The sequence below is a fragment of the Schistocerca americana genome, chromosome 6, assembly GCF_021461395.2.
Source record: "Schistocerca americana isolate TAMUIC-IGC-003095 chromosome 6, iqSchAmer2.1, whole genome shotgun sequence".
In the NCBI taxonomy this organism is placed as follows: Eukaryota; Metazoa; Arthropoda; class Insecta; order Orthoptera; family Acrididae; genus Schistocerca; species Schistocerca americana.
Genome location: NC_060124.1, coordinates 203,610,181 through 203,631,831, shown reverse-complemented (window position 1 = coordinate 203,631,831; position 21,651 = coordinate 203,610,181). Strand labels below are relative to the sequence as shown.

General features: G+C 42.5%; 1 protein-coding gene across 2 annotated transcripts in view; it reads right to left on the bottom strand.

The window, feature by feature from the left end:
* LOC124619245 (ATPase family AAA domain-containing protein 2-like) overlaps positions 1-21,651 on the bottom strand; it is a 236,223-nt gene that overhangs the window by 143,418 nt on the left and 71,154 nt on the right. For both annotated transcript variants that reach the window (XM_047145490.1, XM_047145491.1), the window contains 2 exons: positions 9,983-10,125; positions 9,619-9,875 (listed from right to left, as the gene is read on the bottom strand). In XM_047145490.1, the coding sequence (XP_047001446.1) occupies positions 9,619-9,875; positions 9,983-10,125 (400 nt within the window). The remainder of the gene's footprint in view (positions 1-9,618; positions 9,876-9,982; positions 10,126-21,651) is intronic.

Here is a 21,651-nt window from a genome sequence, read left to right as displayed (position 1 = left end):
TCGCTGGTCTATTTTCCTCTCGCAGTACCGCTACGATATCTTGTATCGGTCCACTGCTAAGCACGGAAACGCCGATGCATTGTCCCGTTTGCCTGTTACTGAGGATAGAGCATTCGATTCTTCCGAACTTACTTGCATGTTCATTGATTCGGAAACCGATGAAGTGGTCGAATCGTTTCCGATTGATTTTCGTCGTGTAGCTACAGTCACAGCTGCTGACCCTGTCCTTGCTACCGTTTTGCGTTTTGTTGCTACGCAATGGCCCTTGTCAAAGTCACGGATCGAGGATCCGTTGGTTCGCCAATTTTTTGCTCATAAGGAGAGACTTTTTGTACGACGTGGTGTTTTGTTGTTGCGTTCTGATAATGATCAGTCCAGAGTCATGGTCCCACGTTCGTTACAGTCCTCTGTTTTACGGCTTCTTCACCAAGGACATTGGGGTATAGTGCGAACGAAACAACTTGCTCGTCAGCACTGTACTAGGTTCGGAATCGATGCTGCGATTACGAAAATGTGTTCTTCTTGCATGGCGTGTGCCGAACAACAATCCGCACCGCCGCGGAAAGTCTTTGCACGGCCAAAAGCCACTTCCCCTTGGCAACGCTTGCACATCGATTTTGGTGGTCCATTCTGGAATGCTAGATGGTTGGTTGTGGTAGATGCCTTCAGTAATTTTCCTTTTGTTGTCCGGATGCCTTCCACGACGTCATTTGCCACCATCCAAGCGTTGTCTGCTATCTTTTGCATTGAAGGTCTTCCGCAGACTATTGTTTCCAACAATGGCCCACAATTCACGTCCGCAGAATTTCAGTCATTCTGCAAGGCCAATGGTATTCAACATCTGACATCCGCGCCGTTTTCGCCTCAGTCAAACGGTGCCGCTGAACGATTGGTCCGGACTTTCAAGTCACAGATGGTGAAGTTGAAAGAGTCGCATTCTCGGGAGGACGCGTTGTTGCTCTTTTTGTCTTCGTATCGCTCTCAGCCCCGAGATGGTCGCTCGCCGGCTGAGTTGCTCCACGTTTGATGTCTTTGCTGCATCCGCCGCCTCAGGTTCCTGTGCAGCGGCAGACTCCTGCTTTTGCTCCAGGCGACGTTGTATTCTATCGCAACTTTCGCGGTTCACGGCGTTGGCTCGCAGGGCGCATTCTTCGCTGCCTCGGCCGCGCGATGTATTTGGTTTTGGGGGCCTCTGGTGAGGTGCGTCGGCATCTCAATCAGCTGCGCCTCTGTCGTCGCACGGGTTCTGCCGCTCCCCGTCTGCTTTCAGCGACGGTGCCGTCCGGTCAGCGCCCTGGGGACCCATCTACTGGCTCGCCTCATCCCCAGGTGTTACCGACGATGCCTTCCATTTTGCCCCATAGCGACGCGCCGCCGCCGCTTGTTCTCCCGCCGGTGCCGCCTGCAGTGGGCGCGTCGCTGCAGCCGCCGGGCACCTCCCTGGGTCACGCGCCGCCGATTGCTTCCCGTGACCAGCCGTCCTCCGCCATGGAACTCTTGCCCACTCCGGACCACATGGCGTCTTCGCGCGTCGGGTACCCCGACGCAATGGAGTTCGACCCTTCGGCCCCTCCTGTCTCTTTACGGGCGCCTACACCTCATGTTGACGTGCACCCTGGACTAGGTTTTCAGGCGTTTCCTAGATCCCCTCGGACCGAATGGCCGGGTGCGTGTGGCACAGCCTCGCCTGTTGTTAGGCTCCCCACCTCATCGCATACGTCAACCTGGGGTCCTCCCCACGGCGGGCGGAAGCCTTGTAACACGACCGTTCGCCGATTTGCGGGGGAGGAATGTGGTGTCACCGCCAGACACCACACTTGCTAGGTGGTAGCTTTAAATCGGCCGCGGTCCATTAGTACATGTCGGACCCGCGTGTCGCCACTGTCAGGGATCGCAGACCGAGCGCCACCACAAGGCAGGTCTTGAAATACGGACTAGCACTCGCCCCAGTTGTACGGACAACGTAGCTAGCGATGCACACTGACGAAGCCTCGCTCATTTGCCGAGCAGATAGTTAGAATAGCCTTCAGCTAAGTCAATGGCTACCACCTAGCAAGGCGCCATTAGTAACATTGCATGTATCTAAAGAGTCTCACTTGTATCGCCACAATCTCCAGATGTACCAAAAGGATGGATTAAAGTTAAGTATTCCAGAAGCTACGTACTTTTCTTTATAGCATTCATTACGTATCCTGTTTCAGACCTCACGCACCCTGCTTTGGCTTAGCGCGTGCCTTTCGGCTTCCTCTCATTGTGTCTAGGCTGTCTTGTCTAGACACAACAATGTTTGTCTGATCTGGCCTTGTAACATCAACCACAATGGCCTTGCTGTGCTGGTACTTCGAACAGCTAAAAGCAAGGGATAATTACAGCCGTAATTTTTCCCAAGGGTATGCAGCTCTAGTGTTTGGTTATATGATGATGGCATCTTCTTGGGTAAAATATTATGGAGGTAAAATAGCCCCCATTCAGATCTCCTGGTGCAGATTACTCAGGACGTCGTCATTATCAGGAGAAACAAAACTGGCATTATACCGATAGGAGTGTGGAAAGTCCTTTAACTGGGCAGGTAGGTTAGAAAACTTAAAAAGGGGAATTAATAGATTTAAGTTCGATATAGTGGGAATTAGTGAAGTTTGGTGGCAGGAAGAACTGGGCTTCTGGTCACGTGAATAAACACAAAATCAAATAGAGGTAATACAGAAGTAGGTTAAAAAAAAAAGAAAAGGAACATGGATAAGCTACTATGAACAGCACGGTCAACGCATTATTGTAGCCAAGATGGTCATAAAGCACACACCCACCATAGCAGTACAAGTTTACATGCCAAATAGCTCCGCAGATGAGGAGGAGATTGAGGAAATGTATGATGAGGTAAAAGAAATTAGGTAGTTAAGGGAGATGAAAATGTAATAGACATGGGGGACTAGAATTCTGTAGTAGGAAACGGAAGATAAGGAAAAGCAGTAGGTGAATATGGATTGGGGAAAGGAATGAAAGAGGAAGACAAATGGTAGATTTTTTGCATAGAGTAGAATTTAATCATAGCTAATACTTGGTTTAAGAATCATGACAGAATGTTGTATTCGTGAGAGAGATCTGGAGACACTGGAAGGTTTCAGATTGATTATATAGTAGTTAGATTTAGGAACCAGATTTTAAATTTTAAGACATTTCCAGGGACAGATGGGGACTCTGACCACAATTTACTTATTATGAACGGCAGATTAAAACTGAATAAATTGCAGAAAGGTAGGAATTTAAGGAGATGGGACCTGGATAAATTGAAAGAACTGGAGGCTTCGGAGGGAGCATTAGGGAACAACTGACAAGAACAGGGGAAAGGAATACAGTGGAAGAAGTATGGGTAGCTCTGAGAGATGAAATAGTGAAGGCAGCAGGAAGATCAAGTAGGTAAAGATGAGGGCTAGCAGAACTCCTTGGGTAGTACAAGAGATATTGAATTTAATTGGCGAAAGGAGAATATATTGAAATGGGATAAATTAAGCAGGCGGAACAGAACACAAATGTCCAAAGTACAATATGGCTAAGCAGAAATGGCTAGAGGAAAAATGTAAAGATGTAGGAGCATATATCACCAGGGGTAGTAAGATAGATACTGCCTACTGGAAAATTCAAGGGACCTTCGAAGAAAAGAGAACCACCTCAATGAATATCAAGAGCTCAGATGGGAAACCAATCCTAAGCAAAGAAGAGAAAGCAGAAAGGTGTAAGAAGCATATAGAGGGGGTCTATACAAGGGAGATGTACTTGAGGGCAGCAGTACGGAAATGGAAGAGGACTTAGAGAAGACGAGAAAGGAGATGTGATACTACGTGGAGAATTTGACAAAGCACTGAAAGAGTTAACTTTAAACAAGGCCTTGGGAGTAGACAACTAGAGCTACTGATAGCCTTGGGAGAGCCCGCCATGACAAAACTCTTCCATCCGGTGAGTAAGATATAGGAGACAGATGAAATACCCTCAGACTTCAAGAAGAATATAATAATCCCAATTCCAAAAACAGTAGGTGCTGACAGGTGTGAAAATTGCCGAACCACCAGTTTAATAAGTCACGGCTGCAAAATACTAACATGAATCCTTTACAACAGAATGGAAAAAATGGTGGAAGCCGACCTCGGGGAAGATCAGTTTGGATTCTGGAGAAATGTAAGAACACATGAGGCAATGCTGACCCTATGACTTCTCATAGAAGATAGGTTAAGGAAAGGTAAATCTTCATTTATAGCATTTGTAGACTTAGAGAAAGCTTTTGACAGTGTTGACAAACACTGTCTTTCAAATTCTAAAGGTGGCAGGGGTAAAATACAGGGAACAAAATGCTATTTACAATTTGTACAGAAACCAGATGGCAGTTATAATGAGTCGAGGGACATGAAAGGGAAGCAGTGGTTGAGAAGGGAGTGAGACAGGGTTGTAGCCTATCCCCAATGTTATTCAATCTGTATTCTGAGCAAGCAAGCAGTAAAGGAAACAAAAGAAAAATTCGGAGTAGGAATTAAGGTCCAGGGAGAAGAAATAAAAGCTTTGATGTGTGCCAATGACATTATAATTCTGCCAGAGACTGCGAAGGACTTGGAACAGCAGTTGAATGGAATGGAAGAGGACACAGGATCTCAAGAATGACAATACATTTCTTTCAGTGTCAGAGAACAATGCTAAAAGTAGTCTCTTTAGGATCCTAAGATTGTTTCCTTCAAATTACTTGGATTTTTTTACAGGTTTCACCAACTTGCTGTTAAATGTGATGAGGAAAACTGTACTGCTGGCCAGACAATCTCACTCAGGGTGAAGGAATAACTGCAGTAATGTGCTGTTATGGAACCCAAGATTTGTCACCCCTAGGTGGCCAATAAAATAAAATTGCTGGGTCATTTGGGTTCATAAAGGTTATAAAAGCATCCTTCTGCTCAGCAGAAATCTCACAGATATTTCAAATCCACCACTGTTTTTCACAAATGCAAGCAGCATATTCTCCTGGTTGAAGGTCCAATGTTAATATATCTCCTTCACTACTGTCAATAATTCTGGGCAGAAAAGATGGTGCATCATATGAAACACTGCTGCCCTGAATCGTTGTATCATCAATTGGTAGAAAATCATGATTTTTCTCTAGTTCCTGCTGAAATGCGCCATGTTAAAAACACTGTTCTTGTAATAAAATTATTTCAATCAATTTATTCTCTGCTGGTGTAAGCAAATTTAACATCATCAACACTCTCCGTGCAGAAGCAAAATAGAGTGGCCCTCCAGAAAGGACAATATGCTGCATGCATTCCTAAAAAAGAATGGTGAATTGGAAAGAGACTTCAGCTGAGCACACTGAGTAGAAGGATGCTTTAATGAGCATTATGCATCCAGATGTCCTGACAAATTTATTTTATTGGCCATCAAGGAGTGACATGTACTAGGTTCTATAACAGCACATTATTGTACCAGGTGATCAAAATGTCAGTATAAATTTGAAAATTGAATAAATCACGGAATAATGTAGATAGAGAGGTACAAATTGACACACATGCTTGGAATGACATGGGGTTTTATTGGGGGGGGGGGGGGGGGGGGGGAGTCTGGCAGATGGCATTTCATCTGATCAGAATAGCAATAATTAGCATAACAAAGTAAGACAAAGCAAAGATGATGTTCTTTACAGGGAATGCTCAATATGTCCACCATCATTCCTCAACAAATAGCTGTAGTTGAGGAATAATGTTGTGAACAGCACTGTAAAGCATGTCCAGAGTTATGGTGAGGCACTGGCATCGGATGTTGTCTTTCAGCATCCCTAGAGACGAGGGTCGATCACGATACACTTGCGACTTCAGGTAACCCCAAAGCCAATAATCGCACGGACTGAGGTCTGGGGGCCTGGGAGGCCAAGCAGGACGAAAGTGGTGGCCGAACACACAATCATCACAAACCGACGCACGCAAGAGATCTTTCAGGCATCTAGCAATATGGGGTGGTTCTAATGAAAACCCATGTCATTCCAAGCATGTGTGTCAATTTTTACCTCTCTATCTACATTATTCCATGGTTTATTAAGTTTTCAAATTTATACTGACTTTTTGATCACCCGGTAGTTATTTCTCAGTGACAGTCTGGTTGGCAGTATAGTTCTCCTCATGAGGAAAGCTGTAACATTCATGGAGCTTGAAGGAAACATACGCATCGGATCCTGAAGAGTCCCCTTCTAGCTTTGTCCTCCGACACTGAAAGAAATGTATCATCAGGGTTGAGATCCTGCATCAAGAAACCCTGAAAGGCTTGGGAACCTGTGGTAAGGAAATCCATCAGTGGCTGCTGTTGCACAGCTATTAATGATTGAGGGGGGGGGGGGGGGGGGATGCTGGTTTTCTCACACTGACAGAAACCAGCAGTGGTTAAGCCACCATGAACCATAGCAACATGTTTACACAATTTGTCATCAGTTAATATACACTGCAAACTACACAACCACACTACATCTTAAAATGGAATTAAACTAGCATGTCAATAGCAGTGTACAATAAAAAGAAATAATAAAAATACTAAATAATGTGAATCCAAAAATGTCAAGCAGACTGCTATCGACTTCCCCAAAACTTAAAAAAATGTGACAATTCTTTAAAATTTGAAGACAGTTTATATGATGGGTGCTGTAGCTGTTGTCCAACAAATTTACTACCACGATATCCAGTACCTCTCATAGGGAAAAAAATAGTAAACTGAAATATGTCATGATGAGCCATGACAAAATACACCACTTTTTCTTCCTAATCATCAGGAACTTTTGCCAGAGTGTTCCTAATATTTGAAGAACATAATAAAGAAGTCAGATTTAATTAAGGTACCAGCGAAATATGGGTATATCTTAAATGCATCGTCACTTTATCATTTTCTAGGGTCATGGGTACTTGCATCGTAAAACAAATCTGGTTTTTTATGTGCTTTAGCCATTTTTGCCATTTTTACAAAAAATGTCAACTTTGCCATCAATTTGGAAACTATTGGAAAGCAGCAGGAAATTGAAATTTTATAACATCTTTTATTGGTGTGTTGTCATGCGCAAGGTTTCCAGTTTTATCCTGGAATTGCTTCCAAAGATATAAAAACATAAACTTCATATTTTTTCAACTTTGCTTCAAATTATTCATATGAAAATTGCCTAATTATTTTATTTATTTATTTTTTTAATAATTTCATTTAAGAGTGTGCAAAAAGTTGTAGAAGATGGTCTAGGTTAGTTTCTATCAAGAAAATATTATCGGAGATGATATGCCTCTAAGTTGTTGAAAACTCAGGAATGCACTTTCGATTGTTGCACTATGGGGTCAAATAAATGGCTAGATCTCTGAAGTATTGTATTGGTGAAAGTAAAACTTTACCAATGTTCACTGGGGACATGTGCAAATGTTGACACAAAACTTCAGCAGAATCTGTGGCCGTCATGTGGCAACCTCTAAAGCACTTGTCTCACAAGATCACACAACACACATTGAGCTGTAAACATGTCACAGCTTCCACAAAGGAACTATGCCACTGCTTGCACAGAAAAATAAATTGGCAGTGTCAAGCCCCTATTGATGATTACCAAAAAAATTAGAAGATTTGCCACGATTGATAGGTAGTTTGGATTCTACGTTAAGCTTTCTTGGTAGGAATAGCAGGGTAAGTTAAGGAATGTACAAGTCACCGATGTGATGGCCAACTGAAAAGACTGGCACCAGGTCGTTAAACTACATGGAATTATTATAATTCTTACATTAAAAATCCTCCATCTATTCTCTACCCAGAAAATGCTCTTATTGACAGATTTAGTTTGTTCTCAACACTGTAGTTATCAGCACCCTTTAAATATTTTACGAGATGAATGTAGTCAAAATATATGAAATACAGATATGCTGAAAGCTACATAAAATCGCATTCTCTCTCTCTCTCTCTCTCTCTCTCTCTCTCTCTCACACACACACACACACACACACACACACACACACACACACACAAGGACCATCACTCTCAAGCATACAAAGCTGAAAACTGTCTCTCTTAAAACATATTGTTACAATATGAATTACAAGGTCAGAAACAACACAGGATAGTTAAGTCTGTAAATGGCTGTTGGCTTGGACAAGAACTGAATGAGCTAACCATGCTCCGGAAACACTAAAAACTCCTAACATTTTCTCAGACCTGAGGGAGAGAGGGACTCATGTTGTGAGGATGAAGGAAGATTAAGATGAAGGTAAAAGCAACAGAAAGAATAGGAGGTCAAAGATAGGGCATTTGTAAGCACTCTGACAGCTTCTGTTCAGGAGGCACAATGGACATAGTGAGAAGTAAAAAAGATGGATTAGGAGAAAATGAAGTTAAAAGAATACAGCAATTAAGAATGGAGGGGAGGGAGTTTTCTACAACCTGCACGAGAGATTTTCTGTGGCTCAAAAAATGAAATTCCCTATCTTTTGTGGCGTAGTCCACAGGGAAAGAAAGACAGATGAAAAACAAAGCAAGCTAGGGTTATAAAAGATGTTTTAGACAATACATACGATGTTGAAACATCCCGAAGCATTAAGAACAAGTGCAAAACTAGGACTAATATATGGAACTTTTTGGTGATCCCATTTTTACCAACAGAGCTATCCAAGCACATCTCACGGCCCAACTTAAAGATTCAACCCACCAGTACTTATCAACTACTTTGCAATATCTTTCTTACTTTCTAATGACATTGCCACTGACAGGGCATTAAAACTGTCTCCCTTCCTTTTTCAATGCCTCACCCTGAAGGTACTGGAGTAGAGTGGCATTCCAGTTCATTTACACTTAAAACAATCTGTCACACATCACATATTTTGTAATTAAAAAGATATAATAAGAAAGAGGGGTGAGGAAGAAGACAGGAGGGCACAAAGGAAAGCTATAACAGTATTTTAAATGACAAGAAATATCCTGGGAGAAATCATTTTCTCACATAGTAAAATTCCATGGTTCCTAATTATCATATACGGCTTTACCTCAAATGTGGAATATTTCTGATGACTGATGACATGGATAAGTATAGAGTTTTATCTGTACATGTAATGTAATCGCACATTGCTTTCTTAAAGCCTTCAGTGTACATTCTGCAGAGTCAGATTACTATTTATTTCAAAATCTCTCTCTTACGTGGTTATCATCATGGAAATATTCAGTAACAGAAAGGCGTATATACAAGGCACAGTCTTACTAATAAAGTTTGTTAATTGAGCTGTTATATTAAACATTTTGTATTTGCATTTCCACTGTTTACTGCCACAGGACATTTTCATCTTCTAACCAAAATTTTGAAATTTCATATTTCATCTTTTCCTCTTAAAACAGTCAGTAAGTGTTGCAATTCATTTTAAAACCTGAATGTACAGAGCTCCTGCATTCACTACCATAAAAAAAAAAAAAACGTAGGACAACTATGAAGCAGCAGATGATTTATTCAGTTTGTGCACAGTTGTGTGTGCTACATTGTATCATTCATACAAGTGTTCCCAGTAAAAGGCGTAATTCACGTAACTGGGGGAGAGGGTTCGGGAGCAAGCTGGAAATTTTGTTGCTGATCAAAAAATCTATGGTACAACTCACATCATCTACAGCAGCAGGCATTTCTACCAATGGTTGTCTCTTTTTCTTGCACGTTTCTTTGCTAGTGTCTCCCTCCTCTTCCTCCTCCTCTTCAACCCGCTCCTGTGTACGAGAACTGCCCTCCGTGCAGCCTTTCTCCACTTCTTCCTTGTCTGGCAAGAACATTGGGTAGCCTCTCAGAGTCTGAGTTCCAAGTATCCAACTCGTATTGAAGTTATCATAAAGAAGTTTTCGTTGTCTAGTACTGCGCCTAACACCTGTATAAAATTACACAAAAAGTATGTCATGTAGAACAATGAAATCTGTAATCAAGGACACCACTGTACACTTTCAAAGAGAGGGGCCAATGAACAATGTTACTGACCTTCAGCTTCTTGTGCATCATCACCTTGTTTTTCAATCCTGCTGTCATGACCATTTAATTTACTACTGCTCCTATGCTCTCTTCTTGAAGACGTGCGTGAACTTCGAAGGTGGGTCCTATAGGACTGGCGTTGGCGGCAAGTCCTGCAATGAAAAACATTCTTGCAATTGTACAAATTTTGACAAAATGCACATAGGTTAATATAAGAATATTCACTATTACTCTTAAATTTACACAGTATCTCTTAATTTAAGTATATGTGGGTCCTTTGAAGCTATTGCATTCTTTTAGATAATGTGTCTGTGCTTAGTGTGTTGATGCTCTTTCAGTGTATTTCTACACGAGAAGTTACTTCTATTTGGTCATTTCTCTGTTCTTTGAGTCATTACACAGATATGAAATTCTGAACATATCAGTTCCAGATGCAACAACATTTAAATCATGCTGTATTTCAATCTCATCAAATGGAAAATCCAGGACGGAATGTAACAATATTATGGAAAGGAAAGTTGCTACTCGCCATATAGCGGAGATCTTGGGTCACAGATTGGCACAACAAAAAGATGGTCACAAATAACTGTGGCAGTGTGGTTTCAGTTGCATGAGACTGCAGTCGTGTACGTGAGTTGTATTTGTGCACGTGCTTTGGTGTGTGTGTGTGTGTGTGTGTGTGTGTGTGTGTGTGTGTGTGTGTGTGTGTGTGTGTAGTCTACAGTTGACAAAGGCCTTAATGGCGGAAAGCTTTATTTGTGACAGTCTTTTGGTTGTTCCAATCTGTGACTCAGCATCTCTGCTATATTGTGAGTAGCAACTTTCCTTTCCATAATATTGTATTTCAATTATCTCTCACTTTTTCTTGACAACAACAAAGCAACAAGTAGTCCTCCCCAAATTTTGAAGAAATAATTTCATTAATACTGTTTCTGCCAAGTAAGAATGCAAAGTATGTCAATAATCAGTTATTTTGCTAGATATTCATTACAGCAGTATACAATTTTTCACATATACGAACTCAAATCACTCAAAAATATCAAGGTGAACTGTGGGAAAACAAATGTAAACTAATATGCTCCACCAACTTATGTGTGTGTGGGTATGAATGTAAATGGAATTCAGATACATGTTGAAAAAAATAATAAAATAAATGAAAGATGCGAACATTTACAAACAAAATCATCAAACCAATCAATGACATGATTGATGCCTTTGAGAGTTCCAAAGCCTCCTTTGATAACCTAGCACTGATTGGCACTCCTGATACACTGTTATTTTGAATCATACTAAACAATCATGAAACAATCATGCATGTCTCAACAGTTGTTTTTTCTTTCTCCTACTAGCACATTTAAAAATTAAATGATGGCAATCGTGTTGTCTTATAGACAACGGTTGTTTAGCTGAGGAATTCTAGTAACTTAGTGTGAAACCTCAACCTCAGAAGTTTTCGTAAATAATATGATACACTTTGGGCCATTAAACAAACTATGACATCTTTCGTAATAGCAGACAAATCTACCATCGCTGAGAAATATTTTCTGGTATTTAAGAGAAAAATTTAAAATTCTCCACAGATGGTTCAGAAACATTTGAAAGACTAGTTGACACAAGATGTCATACTAATCACAAGATATACTAATCATGCCTGCACTGTATTTACAGGGTTATGAAAAGTCAGAATTTTTATGTTTCTGTGTGTGGTTTTTAGGACATTTCCTGTGTAATTCAGAGAAGCTGACGGCAGAGAAAAGGATCCAGATGGCTTAGATTGTGAAGCAGCCACTGAAATTGAGCATGTTGTGCTCAGCTACATGTCATGCAACTGTATAGTCAACTTTTCTCTTGACAACAGTATGGCGATGGCCATTCAACCTGGTGGACAGCTGATTGATAGTAAAGGCTGTGCAGTTTTTGCAGTAGTGCTGAAATATGAGATGGCTGCTTTCACAGGTGGCATGGCCTCTGATGGGTTAGGATAAGTCTGTAACAGGAATGAAGTAGGAGGTGCTGGATTGGGCATGTCTTGCACCTTTGTCTGCCATAGGGATATGATCTGTGTGGCAAGGGGTTGGAAGGGGGAGTGGCATAAGGGTGGACTAGGATGTTGTGTAGGTTGAGTGTACAATGAACATCACTTTGGGGGCAGGGAGGGGGTAAAGAATCTCGGGTAGAAAGTCCCTCATTTCAGGCAGGATGAGAGATAATCAAAGCCCTGGCGAAGGATATGCGTCAGTTGTTCTAGTAAAGGGTGACAGGGAGCTCTCCTCTGCAACTGATTCTTTGGTGTGGTGGGAGGATTAAGGGTGTGTGAGAATATGACAAGAGAAATCTGTTTGTAGACTGGTTTCTGGAGGTATTACCAGTCTGTGTAGGCTTTTGTGAGGTCTGCAGCATACTGGGAAAAGGGAGGGGGGGGGGGGGGGTTTCGTCACTGCAGATATAATGTCCAGAGTGGCTAGGATGTATGGGAGGGATTTTGTGGTCTGGAATGGATGACAGCTGTCAAAATGCAAGTACTGTTGGTGGCTGGTGGATGAGGTGTTGATAGCGTGTATGGTGGTTTACCCATATGGGTGTATGTTTTATTTTTCACTGCTTATTTTTATCCATTAATTCTCCTAAGTAGTTTACGACAAAGAGTAAAATGCAATACACCTACAGTGAGAGAGAGAGAGAGCACGAGAACAAATGAAGAACATTAATTTTCTCAGGTTTATAAAAACTTCTAAACTTGTACGGTCTTTCTTTTTCCATCCATGTGAATTTCTAATTAGTTCACTAATAATGTGAGATATATGAATTCTTATGGTACGAAAATAATGTTGCTTTCAGGTCTTTATTTCACCTTGTGACAGTGCTCACTTGTCGTCAGAAACTTTGTGACAGCAAAGAAAAATTTGAAAACTATGAAAGTGACAGTATTGACGTCAATGAAATAATTAACATTTCCTTGCTCTCTAATATTTTGAAACATAACGTATTATGCCAAGTTTGCAAAGAAAGAGGACTGGAATTGAAAATAACTTCACACATTGGTTTTGCATGTAAAATGTTATTGAAGTGTAATAAATGTGCTGCAGAAGTTTCGTTTTCTAATTCTAACAGTATTCCTCGTAGTGGTAATAGTGGAAAGAAGGTGTATGATATAAATGTTAGGCTGGTGTATGGCTTACGTTGCATTGGCAAGGGAAGTGCTGCACGGACAATGTTATGTGGAATTATGAACTTGCCAAAACCACCAACCAAGTTTGGATTTTATAATGAATTGGTGGGATCTTCCGCTGAAGATATTGCTCGAGCAACAATGAAGAAAACAGTTGATGAAGCTGTGACAGATAATGGGAATTGTAGAGATTTAACTGTTGCTTTAGATGGGTCATGGCAACGTAGACGTCATAAATCTCTAAATGGAGTTGTGACAGCTACCAGTGGAGACAGCTGCAAAGTAATTGATGTTGCTATTCTCTCAAAACATTTTAGATGTGAGGGCAATACCGAGGATGAACATAGTGAAAGTTGTGAAGCAAATTTTCGCGGCACGGGTGGAGCGATGGAAGTAGATGGAGTGGAAAGCTCTTTTTTCCAGATCACAGGAGTGGCATAATGTACGATACACTAAGTATCTAGGAGATGGTGATTCTAAGTGATATAAAGCTGTAGCGGAACTCAATCATTCTGGCAATGAAATTCACATTAAAAAACAGGAGTGCATTGGACATGTGCGGAAGCACATGGGGGCTCGCTTGCGCAAACTAAAGCAGACATTAGGATCCCAGAAACTTAGTGATGGTAAGGCCCTTGAAGGAAGAGGAATATTGACAGATGAAGCAATTTATAGATTGCAGAGGTATTATGGGTGTGCAATTAGGCAAAATACAAGAAGCGTTGAGCATATGAGGAGAGCAGTATGGGCATTATATTCTCGTACTGCATCAACAAATAAGCATCCACAACATGCACTGTGCCCCACAGGTGATGACTCATGGTGTAAGTACCAATCAGGAAAGGAATATGCCCATAAAAATAGTTTGCCAAATGCTGTAATTGATGTAATTAAGCCCATATTCAAAGATTTATCACAGCCAAGTTTATTGGAGGAGTGTTTACATGGGAAAACACAAAATCCAAATGAAAGTGTAAATAATTTAATTTGGATTAGGATTCCCAAACGAGAGTTTGTACAGATAAAAACATTGAATTTTGGAGTGTATGATGCAGTGGCAACACACAATGAAGGAAAATATTATCAAATGTGATGTGCTGAAACGTTTAGGTTTCCAACTAGGGCACAATACCATTTCCACAATGTGCCTAATTGATGAAGAAAGACTAAAAAGTGCAGGAAGAAGAGACAAAAGCCTACAACATGCAGCAAAAGGGAAGAAAAGACCAGTGAAAAGGAAACTAACACTGGAAAAAGAAGAGGATGCTGATAATCCATCATATGGGGCAGGAATGTATTAAAAAACTTTGGAAACAATTCCCATAACTTTAAATTTTTCATCTTTGAGGAACATTTTCTCAAAAACTGCAACAGTATATCAATGAAATTTATACACAATATTGTTTACTTCTTTTCCTTCATTTTTATAACAAATTGTAAAAAAATTGTGTATAATTCAAGGGTTATAGAAGAAAAAGTGCAAAATTTTAGAGAAAAAAATAAGCATCTGTTTAAAAAAATTGTAAAACAAAAACCAATAAATATTTCTTAACATGGCATTATAAATTTGTAGAGAAATATTCACTGAACATGTAGTCCAAATTTCAGAGCAATACGTTTAATGGTTTTCGAAAAAATGTTCCTTCTATTTGTGAGATGGATCGTTCCGGCTCCCCTTACGATACTAGCATTTTGTCTTCCAAATGTTTACAATTAGTACAGAATTTATATTTGTTTATACGTCAACAATAGAATTTAAGTTACAAAACAATTACTGATTTCACCCTATAATAAAAGATACTAATTAGGGACAATCAAAATAATTTAGAAAATCAATTACATACATAAAACTAAGCACAAAATTAGATCTGATGTCATATTCTTTAACACTAAGGGCCAAACTTTCTCTTTTATAAAAATGCAGATTATATTCACATATGTTAATTGTAATAAGTTAAAATGAAAAAATGAGTTTAAGGAGGAAGACAGCAAAACAAGAGGGGAAGTAAAGTTATCCCAACTTGCTTCGTCACATCCATATGTATCTATTTGTATCAATGGTACCTGTAATACTTTGGAGAAGCAAGGAATTCAAGCAGACAAAGCTGGATACCGTAACACTGCTTCGTCACATCCATATGTATCTATTTGTATCAATGGTACCTGTAATACTTTGGAGAAGCAAGGAATTCAAGCAGACAAAGCTGGATACCGTAACACTGTCTTTAAAGAAGAGGTTCACACAACTATCAACTAATAATACAATATTATATGTTAAAGATTTTTCTTGTATGCGAAAAATCGTAAGCCTGACTGCCTGGAGTGTGCAACACAGTGCATAAATTAGCTGAGACACATGCTCCCAAGTGAAATCACTTTTGTTGCACCTCTTGTGCGGGACCAGCAAATTTCCATCATAGTTATTCTTCTTAAAATTACTAATTAATCAGTAAAAGGGCCATCAATGAAGTGGAGGTCAACATCCAGGAAGGTGTCATATTGGGTAGAGGGCAATGGACCAGTTGAAGCAGATGGAAGAGAAGGTGTTGACATTAAGAAGGACTATGGGTATGGTGTCTTAGCCCAGAGTCCAGATCTCGCAGACATCATCAATGAACAAGAACCGAGCTTCGGGGTGGGAGTTTTGAGAGGCTAGGAAGATCACCTCTAGATGGTTCATACACAGGTTGGCATTGGAGGGTGCCATGCAGATGCACAGATTTGTTTGTAAACCATCCCTTCAAAGGAAAAGTGGTTGTGGATCAGGATAATAATCAGGAAGTTATATAAGGAAAGAGTTGGTGGATTTGGAGTTTGAAGATAATAGATAGAGGTAGTATCTGTTAGTGGCAAGGCTATGGGCTAGAGGGATGTTAGTGCATATGGAGGTGGCATCAACAAAGACAAGTAGGGATCTAGGAGGTTAAGGAGTGGAGATGTTGGAAAGTCAGCGAAGCAAGTGGTTGGTATATTTGATATGGGAGGCTACGTTTCAGGCAATGGGTTGGAGATGTTGGTCAACAAGAGTGGAAATTTTTTCGAACTAAGAACAATAGACAATGGTGCGTCCAGATTGTGAAATTTGTCGATTTTGTGGGGGTATATAGGTGTGTGTGTGTGTGTGTGTGTGTGTGTGTGTGTGTGTGTGTGTGTATACGGTGTTGGGTTGAGAAGAGAGAGGGACTGAAATGAGAGCTTCTGAGAAGGACCTATGGATTTCAACAGGGAGTGGAGGTTATGTTGGACTTCCAAGATGGGATCACTCTGGCAGAGCTTGTAGGTGGATGAGTCAGGCAGCTGACAGAGGCTTTTCATCAGGTAGTCACTGTGATTCATAACCACAGTGGTGGAGCCTTTGGCTGCAGGTAGGATGATTCGGACTAAATCTGTTCTCAGGTTGTGTATGGTTGTACTTTATTCTGCCAAAAGTTTACTGTTTTTAGGAAGAGACCTGGGTAACTTGATGAGGCCAAGTTGGAGATAAGAAATTTCTGAAAGCTGACTACAGATGGTTAGATGGGAGAGGGCCACAGCTGGATGGTGGTATTAACTGGGAGAGATAATTCACCATTGGAATTAGATTGGCTTTGGTTGGAGGGATTGGGGGAAAACAAGTGTTTTCACTGTAGGGATTGGAGGAGGAGAAGAAGAAGAAGAAGAAGAAGAAGAAGAAGAAGAGTAGGTCTTTGACAAGTCCAACATGTTAAATATATGGCAGGGCAGAAGGTTACGTCTTTGGATAGAACTGAAACTTCTAATGGACTGAGGTTTTTGGTGTGGAGGTTACCAACAGTGTTTTGGGTGTACTTGGGTTGTGTTTTGTGAGGTGTTTTGAGGGAGTTTTGGAGGACGTGGTACATTGAAGAGATCAGCTATGCAGGGTCTGGGTGCCATGAGGGATTGACGAGGGGGTTCATGGGGGAGGAATGGGTGTTGATGGATAGTAGTGCCCCTATGTGGGAGTAAGAGGTCAACAGGCTGGACACAGTTTATGGAGATGGTGTCTCAAACTCTCCTCCAGGTATTTGAATGCAAGGGTTTCTACTTCGGAGATGATGTGTACGTACTGAGGATTGCACAGTAACAATATATTTTGGAGGGCACAGAGATGGTTCAAGGCAGTCTGCGCCATGGAGAGAAGTTTTGCTGTACCATGATCATAAGGGAAACGGATTTGCACTATTTGAAAAGGTGGAGGTCCTTGTGAAATGAGGTGTGGGATCCAGGGAAGGGAATTCTTATGGTTAGACAATTGGGGACATGGGAGGGACTTCCATGGTTTAGATAGCATTTAAGAAACAGGATGTAGGCGTGGGTTTGAGCCAGGGAAAGGGATACTGTTTTGGGCTGCTGCATAAAGATGAAACAGGTGTCCATTGTGGTAGGGTTCTTAGTAAACAGGATATGACATGGAAAATGGGCAAGTAAAAGCATCAGATGGTTATAACGAGAACAGTATAATATGCGCAAGTTTTTGTGGCATGATGGTATTTAGACTGCGCATAACTTATCATCATGTGCGTGAGAAGAAAGACGAAAAGGCGTACATTCTGGTGGGAGGAATGTGCGAGGATTTTTCTCATTTTTATTTATTTATTAATTTTTTGCACAAAATAACTGGGGTCATATGTGCCTAAGTCAAAACTATAGAACACAAAGCAAGAGAGGAGTTAAAAAACGACTACACGTTAGTCCCAACTGACAAAGAGCAGACAGCTAAAAACAGGGGCGTGGTGAAAGGGCTATAAAATACACCATAGAGAAATAGAGGTCCAGAAATAAAAATTAAATTGCCTTTGCCATATTGGTATGACGGATAAAAAGTAATATGCAGTCGACAGCCCACATGTCATGCGCTAAAATGGCCGATAACTCAGAAGGCAAACCCAAGCAGGAACGTTAACAGTTAAAAATGGGCAGCTAAAACTTGGGTGCAATGTGCACAAAGCGGTGGGGGAGCACCACTTAACAAATGGCGATAGCTAAAAAGGTAGTGCCCTACGCGCAACCTAGTTAAAATGACCTCCTCCAAGCAGGAGGACCGAGAGGAGTTCATCCAAGCTACTGGAAGAGGCCTAGTAATCTGGAGCTTATTCCCATGAAAGGAGGACCAATGACGATGCTGAAGTGACACCACCTCATCACAGACGGCAACACGGACGTCACTGGAGAGAATATAGAAACTAGTGGGTTGAGGTACGAAGACACCAGCCTTGGCAGCAGTGTCAGCAGCCTCGTTTCCTGGCAGACTGACATGACCAGGAACCCACATAAACATCACAATGGCTCCATCAGGGAGTGCAAGAGTGAGCAAGTGACAGTTTTCCTGGACCCGTAGCTCTAAGGGATGGGAAATGTACAGAGCACGGAGTCTTTGAAGGCTGCTGAAAGAGTCAGATCAAAAGACACAATTGAAAAACCTGTGTCGCCGGATGTACTCCGTGGCCTGAAACCGGGTGAAGTGCTTGGTTGTAAATACTAAACAACGTGCCGGAAGCCGAAAAACATTGGCGGCAATGATGAAGGCACACCCGACTCCATGGCCAGTCTGAGAGCCATCAGTGTGCACAAATGTACTATCACAAAGTTCCACGAGAAGGTCGGGAAACCGAAGGCGATAGAGTGAGGCTAGAGTAGTGTCCTTAGGAAGCGAATGAAGTCCAAGGTAAGCACTGGCCACCGCGCGAAGCCAAGGTAGTGAAGGGTTCACATCCACCGGGAAAGTTGCAGGTAGTGTGAAATTAAGCTGCTGGAGCAAGTGCCAAAAGTGGTTGGTTGGTTTAAAGAGAGAGAAGGGACCAAACTACGAGGTCATCGGTCCCTTGTTCCTAATAAAACAATGCCATAAGGGTGAGAATAAAATGGACGAAACATATAAACACAAAACGTAAAGAAAGGAAAAGCCACAAAAATGAAGGGAAGGCAACGAATACTAAAAGGAACAACAGAGGACAAGAAAACAAGAGAGACATGCTACAAACAGAAGGGAGTAAAACATGAAAGCGGATAACAGTGGCTGGCCAACCACGAGAATAAAAAGGGAAAGCCAGCCACTCTGCAACACATTAAAACCTCTGCCCTACAAGCACTAGGGTGGAGGACACAGAGGGACAAAGGACACGTGCTAAAACCTATAAAGTAGTATAAAACCCACTCTCACAGATAAAACGTAGAACTAAAGCTGCTGTGGAGGCATTGTCGCCCAACACCGAAGGCAGGGTACTGGGAAAGTTAAAAGACTGCCGCAGAGTGGCTAAAAGTGCGCAGTCCAGCAAGACGTGGACGCCTGTCATTTGGGAGCCACAGCGACACTGAGGTGGGTCCTCGTGACGGAGTAGGTAACCATGGGTTAACCACTTATGGCCGATGCGGAGCCAGCATAGGACAACTGATTCCCTGCGAGAGGCCCGCATGGAAGACTTCCACACATTCATAGTCTCCTTAATAACACACAGTTTGTTGTGTGTGCTGTTACGCCATTCTGTCTCCAAAAGTCGGAAAACCCTGAGGTGTAAGAAAGAACGCAGGTCAGCTTCGGAGATGCCTATCTCCAGAAGCGTTTTCTGTGTCGTCTGTTTGGCCAGCCTGTCGGCAAGTTCGTTGCTGGGAATTCCGAAGTGTCCTGGAGTCCACACAAACCACGGAACGGCGGGACTGTTCCAGGGCATAGATGGACTCCTGAATGGACACTACCAGAGGGTGGCAAGGGGGTGGTGTTGGGGGGGGGGTAGCACAGGTCGATAGCTTGTAGGCTGCTCAATGAGTCAGTACAAAGGAGAAATGACTAGCCAGAGCACGAGCGGATGTACTCAAGAGCACGAGATATGGCCGCCAGCTCTGCAGTGAAAACACTGCAGTCAACTGGCAAGGAGTGCTGCTCAACATGTACTCCATGAAGATATGCGAAGCCTATGTGACCATTAGCCATTGAGCCGTCAGTGTAAACCACTTCAGAGCCCCAGAACACGTCAAGAATCAAGAGGAAATGACAGTGGAGAGCAGCGGGGTTAATGTAGTCCTTAGGGCCATGCAAAAGGTCCAGACAAAGCTGCGGCCGAGGTGTACACCATGGAGGTGTATGTGAACGGACCGCAAGTAGAGGTGGTAAAGGGAAGGACTCCAGTTCAGAGAGAAGGGACCGCACGTGAACCACAATCGTTGGGCCAGATCTGGGGCGCGGATGCGGGAGATGGACTGTCGTGGGCAGGAAAAGGAGACAGTAATTCGGATGCTCAGGGGAACTATGAATGTGCGCTGCGTAACTGGCGAGCAGTTGCGCATGTCTGATCTGCAGTGGAGGGACTCCAGCCTCCACCAGTACACTGGTCACCGGACTCATCCTAAAAGCTCCTGTCACTAATCGAACCCCACAATGGTGCACAGGGTCGAGTAAATGAAATGCTGAAGGCGCTGTCGAACCATAAACCACACTCCCATAGTCAATTCGGGATTGGAAAAGGACTCAGTAGAGTTGCAGCAGCGCACAGCAATCTGCACCCCAATGGAGGCCATTGAGGTGTTGCCAGCACTTCTGCTTAAGCTGACAGTGATGAGGGAGCGAAGTCAACCGAGCGTTGAAAACCAGTCCTAGGAACTCATATGTCTCCACTACAGTGAGTGGATCGTCATTAAGATAAAGTGTGGGTTCCGGATGAATGGTATGACGTCGACCAAAGTGCATTACACACTACTTTACGGCTGAAAACTGGAAGCCGTGGGCCAGAGCCCATGACTCCGCCTTGTGGATGGCTCCCTGGAGGCACCGCTCAGTAACAACAGTACTGAAGCAGCAGTACGAAATGCAGAAGTCGTTCGCATACAGAGATGGTAAAACGGAGCGCCCGACAGCCGCTGCTAGACTGTTGATGGCCACTAAAAATAAAGAGACACTCAATACATAGCCCTGCAGGACTCAATTCTCCTGGATATGCATGGAACTATGAGAGTCACCAACTTGAACACGGAAAGTACGGAGCAACAGGAAGTTTTGGATAAAAATCGGGAGTGGTCCCCGGAGACCCCACTCATACAATGTGGCAAGGATACGACGTCGCCAAGTCGTGTTGTATGCTTTACATAAGTCAAAAAAGACAGCAATCAGGTGTTGCCGTCTGGAAAAGGCTGTTCGGATGGCAGACTCTATGGACACAAGATTATCAGTGGTAGAGCGACCCTGGCGGAAGCCGCCTTGACATGGACCTAGCAAGCCACGTGACTCCAGGACCCAACCCACCCGCTGGCATACCATACATTCCAGCAGCTTACAAAGAACGTTGGTGAGGTTGATGGGCCGATAGCTATCCACTTGAAGCAAGTTTTTACCAGGTTTGAGCACCGGAATGATGGTGCTCTCCCACCACTGCAATGGAAAGACGCCTTCATACCAGATCCGGTTGAAGATGACTAGATGATGTTGTTTGTAGTCAGATGAGAGATGTTTAATCATCTGGCTATGGGTGTGATCAGGCTCAGGAGCTGTATCGGGGCAATGTGCAAGGGCACTGAGGAG